This window comes from Plectrocnemia conspersa, unplaced genomic scaffold (genome assembly GCF_051122295.1).
Source record: "Plectrocnemia conspersa isolate PC_06_02 unplaced genomic scaffold, ASM5112229v1 ptg000006l, whole genome shotgun sequence".
NCBI classification, from domain to species: domain Eukaryota; kingdom Metazoa; phylum Arthropoda; class Insecta; order Trichoptera; family Polycentropodidae; genus Plectrocnemia; species Plectrocnemia conspersa.
Genome location: NW_028277170.1, coordinates 17,713,949 through 17,720,637, shown reverse-complemented (window position 1 = coordinate 17,720,637; position 6,689 = coordinate 17,713,949). Strand labels below are relative to the sequence as shown.

The window sequence follows — 6,689 nt, the reverse complement described above, 5'->3', positions numbered from 1 at the left end:
CTCAAATTAACTTTTCAATCATAAATATATTCAATAAAGTTGATTAACTCTCAAGAAAGCATATCGTAAAAGTTTGATGATCATTATTATGTTTTCACATTATAATTATTTTTTCAGTTATAAGAGGAATCAAATAAAAGTATGTATGGATATACTAATAAATAAAAACCCATTATTCATATTAAGTACTTTATTTATTTATTTTTAAAATGCGTATACATAAATATATATTATAATACTTAACCTCAAAAATCCGATTCCTATAAAGAGGTGCGCGCGCAGCACGCCAACAAGTGCGCGATATCAACACAAACAAGTGGTGCGCGCGCAGTACATTATGAAATCGGCACAACAATCCCCGAGGCAACAAGTTGCGCGCGCACTGCAACGTCTACTTGTCATCGTAGACACATGGCGTAGCGGACGCTACGCTGATCGGCGCTATGTTCGATACAATAACACATAAAACAGACATATGATTTTAACACAACTCGAGACGTTCACGTGGTATTATATCATTGTTATTATGTATGTATAACTTATGTGTGTGTATGTAAAAAAAAAACACTTATTACGTTGTCGATATGTATATTGATAAATAAAGATATATTCAGCAATTTACACGTTGTTTAATTGTTTTTAAGAGATGTTGTTCGGTTGGTGTCTAGTGAGCGACTGTCTGCTCTTCGCAGCGCCGGCGCTCTGAAAGCGTCGAAAATTTACTAATGCGCAAGCGCAGTAGCGAGGGTTTTCGCCATCAGAATGGGCTTTAACGCTTATCGCAGGGGTGGCGAGGGTGGGGGTGTGAAAATGCAGCGTCACAGTCTTAGCCGAGGTTTTTCCACGCGGCGCTGGTGTAGTGACGTTTTTCTAGGGGATGAGGGACTGTGGAGGCGGGTGGGGGTTGTTCGCGTCACAGGCGGAAAAGTGCTCACAACGCTGGCGTGGCCAGTGGCGACCGGACGTCAGGACTGTCGCTGCCTACGGTCGCGTCGCTACTCTAGTTTTGATCGCGAGTTTTGATCGCATGACAGGCACGGCGTTTCATAGCGCAGTTCGGTGAGATGCGGCGCTCGTGAGGCACACATTATGGCGGCCTGCGGGGCAACGCTGCTCGCGCTTACCGTGGCCCTCTTGCCGCACGTGCACAGGGGGCCATTCGTGCACGCCGGGTGAGTCGAATCACCATCGTCATCAATCACCACCATCATCATCAACAATCATCGACGAACGGAAAAGTTCTGCGGTGGCAGCAAACATGCGAAAAGCGACGCGAAAAAGTTTTGATCGGGGGGGGGGCGTAACCCGAACGGCGCGCCAACTTTACATTCGGCGCAAACAACAAACAGCGAGCTATGCGAACGGTTGATTTGAACCGACGATCATCAAATGCATCATTCATCTGCATGTTTAGATATACATATATTATAAAATCAGAGTTTTTACACTTTAAATAATTTCACACGTAAACATAAACGATTAAAATTAAATCAGCAATGTGAGATACACTAAAAGTGTACATGGAAAAGTTTCTACGCTATGATGTAGTTCAATCGTTTAAAATTCGCATCGCGGCACGCTAACCAATGGCGTTCGCGCCGGAAAACCGTGCACGCCCCTTTTGTGTGTATACGCTGGTGCACACGAGCGTCGGTGTGCCGTCATTGGTCGATTTGACTGTCGTTAGAGGCGGCCTGCGCCAATGCCGTTACAGAGCTGTTTATTACGGTCGGAGGATCGACTTTGCAATAAATTTTCAACAGCACTGAAAATATCGTGTTTTTATATTTAAACTCACTGTGAAGTTTGCAAAAATAAGTAAATAAATCAAAACCTTCAACGGTTATTACAATAGAACAGTTTAAAACGGATGTTAAAAGAATTTATAAACTTTTAAAGTTTGTAAAAGTAAGCTAAACAAATATCCAAATATCACATTATACTCGTATTTCATTTTTTTACTATCTGAATGGCAACTACCAAGCAATTTTCATCAGTATCACAGCAAAATCGAAAACATTCACAACTCGGAAAATCGACTTTAAAACTTATGTTTAAAGATGTAATAAGCTTTACATTGCAACGAATAGTTCACAAAAGTCAGCTACAATAATAATCACTAAGTAAATAAAAAATATTTTGATGAATAGATATAATTGAGTTTTGCGTGTTTATTACGCGTTAATAGTGACTATAAAAAACATAAACAACTCTGATAAATCGAGTTTAAGCTTACGTTTAATTTTTTAATAAACTTTGCATTGCAGCGATCAATTAATAATTAAATATTTTGCAATACACAATTTAATATTATTAGCTTATTACACTTTAAACCCCGAGTTTTACTTGTTCATTATCGTTTAAAAACCACCAGCAATAACATCAACAACTCGGATAAAACGAGCTTAAAACTTGTATTTAAAAAATTTATAATCGTTGCATTGCTATGATACAGTTGAAGAAGTAAACAACAACAATAATCACCAAGTAAATAAGCAAATATTTGGCTATGCACAATTGAAGATTACTTGTTAATTAGAAAAGTCACTAATTGAAAAATAAATAACTCAGATAAATCGAGTTTAAGCTTATGTTTAATATTTATATAAACTTTGCATTAAAATGCTTAATTTACAAAAGTAAGCAGCTATTATAATCGCTAAATAAATAATCAAATATTTTGCTATGCACAAGATAATATTACTGGTTTATTACACTCTAAAAGTCACCAGCGAAAACATAAGCATCTCGGACAAATCGAGTTTAAAATTTGTATTTATAGTTTTTATAAACGGTGCATTGCAATGATTTAATCGCTAATGTAAACAAAAATAATATTTAAATTTAAAATAACTAATATTTGATATACACAATTCATTTTTGAGTTTCAAACTTACATATACAGAATTTATAAACGCTGCATTGCAAAGAAAAGTTTGCAAAAGTTTATTAAAATGATAAACGCCTAATAAATAAATAAATATTTTGCTATGCACAATTTTTTTTTTTTGTTTAATATGCTTGAAAGTCACTAGTAAAATTATCTACAACTCCGATAAATCAACTTTACAACTTGTGTTTTATTTAAAGCTTGCATTGCAATTAATAATTCGCGAAAGTAAACAATAATAATAATCGCTACGTAAATAAACTAAGATTTATGCTACGCACAACTAAATGTTACTTGTTTATTATGCTTTTAAACTCACTAACGAACAACTTAGTTAAGTCGAGTTGCAAGGCAATGCATAATTCGCAAAAGTAAATAACAATAATAATAGCTACGTAAATAAACACATATCTTGCTATAAATAGGTGTTTATTTGTTTATACGCTTTAAAAATCACTAACGAAAAAATCAACAACTCGGATAAGTCGATATTTTAAAATGTTTTATAAACGTTGCATTGCAATGCAGAGGTTCGCAAAAATAAACAACAATAATAATAAACTTATGTCATATTTTACTTTCACTAACTTATTAAGTTTTAAAGCTCACTAGTGAAACAATTAACAACTCAACAACAATACATATTGAAAAGCAATGAAGAATTAGTATAAGTAAACTATAAAAATAATCGCTCAAGTATACTCAATTGATCGGTCTTCAAATATTTGCATTGATATCAAAGATTTAAACGCTCGGTAAAGATTGCAAATGTTAGCTGCAGTTAAATTGCTATACTCAATTTATATTTTTAAAAAGTCGATTTGCTATTGCTTTTCAGTTTTTATTAGGAATGTTTTCTAATATATTTAAACGCACAGTAAAGCTTGAGAAAACTGATCAGCAATAATAAATGTTAAAATTATTAAGTAATTACTTAAATTATATTTTATTTCATTCTAATAAATGTTGCTCAGCAATATATTTTCGGCAAATGTAAAAAATTAATAAAATAATGAGTTTAAAGCTGTTGCTAAAATAAAGATGGATTAACGCAATGTTTAGTTTGCATAATTAGGCTTCAGTGATAATCACTGAGTAAATACAGTAATTTTGTATTTTATCTGTTTATTACGTAATACATGTTTTATAATCAATTGCCTATTGCTCGAATCATGTTTATAAACGGAATTGGAAAAGATTTCAACGCACTGTACTGTTTGCAAATGGGAGCAGCAATAATAATTGCAATCTAAAGACATACCTCAATATAATCAATCTATTTATGTTATATATGTTTAAAAAATTGTAATAAATGTTTAAAATATGTTTTTATATATTTTATGAATGTTGAAGTATATTTACTTGGAAAATACGTAATAACAGTAGTAAAATAAACGAAGCAAACATTTCGTAATATTCAATTTATATTTAAGCTGATTATTACGCTATGGAATTCGATTTAAATTACATTTTCAGAATATCTTTGAAGCGATTTATTTTATTTTGTGTTGAAATAGAATTTATAGTTGAAAAGTATAAGTGAGTGTAAATCATATTCATCAAGTGAATATAATTAAAAGAATTATTCCAATTATGTTTATTATTTTCAGTTTTGATAAATACAAATTAAAGTTGTGTTTACAAAAACAATTGATAAGTAAATAAACATTCTTTTCGATTATATTATGCGTAAAGAGTATATTTGTCTAAACAGTCATATAAACATTTTCTTAATGTAATGCTAATTAAATAAAAGAACATCTTTGTATACCTATTCAAAATATATTTTAATGTTTATTACGCTCGGATAATTTTTTTTTTTTTTTTAATTCATCGCGATTTTTGCTTACTTGTATATATTTCGGCCGTGATTTTCCGGCCATAAATTATTGATCATGATTTATTCGCAACTGATGCGTTGTGACTGAATATTAAGCCTGCAAAGCGGTTAACTATTATAAGTAAGCAGTGAAACACCAGACTGAAATCAATCTATTTTACTAGTTCTATACTATTATTACAGCTTAAAATCAATAGATGTCACTTGATTTTATTTTAATTATTCATTATGTTATTAATCCGCGAGATTAGAAAAATTTAAGAAAGCCTAATCTGTGATTTTAATCGAAATTATAATTATATAAATGCAAAACACTCCATATGGGGCTCAAACAAAAGGTATCAGTTTATTTATCGTGCTTTATAAAATATTGGCACAACTATGTAATAAATCTGAACGTAAGGTGCTTATGTTTCATATTTTCTGATTTAAAATTAGTATTTATATATTTGTTCATAATATTAATACGATCGTTTTGTAATCTCTCCTCGTGATTTCATGAAAAGTCAATGTACAACAATACTTATCGAAGTCGATAAATGTCGATTGTTGTCGAGTATCGAATCAGATAAGGCACACGAAATGTAAAATATCTCAAAGCATGTTTGTGAATATTATTTCAAAAGCGTCAGTTGCATGTCGTTTTTCATACGTGGGAGTAAAACTCCCCTCACAGCACACGAGTAAAAGTAAATGGCTATTTCAGAGCTTCGTTCTATAACGCAATAATTTGATTGAGTTGGATTTCAAAGTTGAACTGTTTTATAACAGGAACGTCAGAAATTTACCAACTGCTTTGGTAATTTTCGAATCGTTTTCGCTTACTTAAATTGTTTTAGTATCGTGTGTAATTTTTATATATATATATATATAAAAATTAGCGTATAATATTTCTTACTTATATCTAAATGATTAATATTTTTAACAATTGCTATTATTAGACCTATATTCTTATAGGTTGCATTTGAACCGTATTTTGTTCACTTTTTTTGTAAGATGTGATGGCATTTTTCCATTCATGTTTATCGTTGGAAAATTCTGATTGTTTAAACATGTTTGTGAAGGTAAAGGCATAATTAATCAGGCTTATCAAAAAATATTTCCACCCCGATTAATAATAAGTTGTATCATATACAATATAACATTAATATTAATTAATGTTATATTGTAAATGATTTAATAGTAATATATCGAAACAAAGCCATTTATAGATAACTATCACTACATAATTTGCAGTATAATATTACCAAAATGTATTAATAAAGTTGTTGATATTTATCCTGATAAATATTGTATTAACATATGGATAAATATCTGTTTATTTGATATATGAGTGTGAAATTATAATAATTTAATAGTGGCTAAATTTAATAATTGGCTACGTCAGTTTCAGAGTGGGCGGGCCCAGTAGTATATCTTCGACGCCACAGCAGCGCAATCTTGTAGAAGTAGCGGGACAAACATTAAACCATATGTAGCACGCGCTGATAATTAATTTTGCAATTAAAGTAAAGCTACCACGATTGTTTACAGTACATAGGTCGCATTGTGTTTAAAATGATAAGAATACAAATTCATAATATTTTCAAATTCAAAGATATTTTATTGATCCATTTCTTCTATATTCAATGCGCAATTAAAGTTTAGCTAATTGTATAATATAAATTATAACAGAAATATAAAAGAATATATAATATTTTAATTAAGGTTTTATTGCACAAATGTGTTCATTTATCCATTCTTGAAAATTGACTTGGATCAGATATATAAGTCTGAAAGACTTAGTTTTGATTTCCATAAGGAATTCTATCGTTTCTGGTAAATTGGAATTATTAATTATTATATAATCAAATTTACGATCGATAAGTAATATTTTTTCTAAGATCATGAATGGTGACATTTATTGATTTTGAGTCGAAATAATAGTTTATATGCACATAAAACTAGTACGATAGACCA

At 30.8% G+C, this 6,689-nt stretch overlaps 1 protein-coding gene across 3 annotated transcripts in view; it reads left to right on the top strand.

The window, feature by feature from the left end:
* Positions 1 to 923: 923 nt before the first annotated feature.
* The window catches only part of Rdl (Resistant to dieldrin), a 181,114-nt gene continuing 175,348 nt past the window's right edge, over positions 924 to 6,689 (top strand). For 2 of the 3 annotated variants that reach the window (XM_088187696.1, XM_088187697.1), the window contains exon 1: positions 934 to 1,172. In XM_088187696.1, coding sequence (XP_088043822.1) covers positions 1,090 to 1,172 — 83 coding nt within the window. In that variant the 5' untranslated portion in view covers positions 934 to 1,089. Of the gene's footprint in view, positions 1,173 to 6,689 lie in introns of all 3 variants that reach the window. The other variant, XM_088187698.1, reaches the window with a different exon arrangement.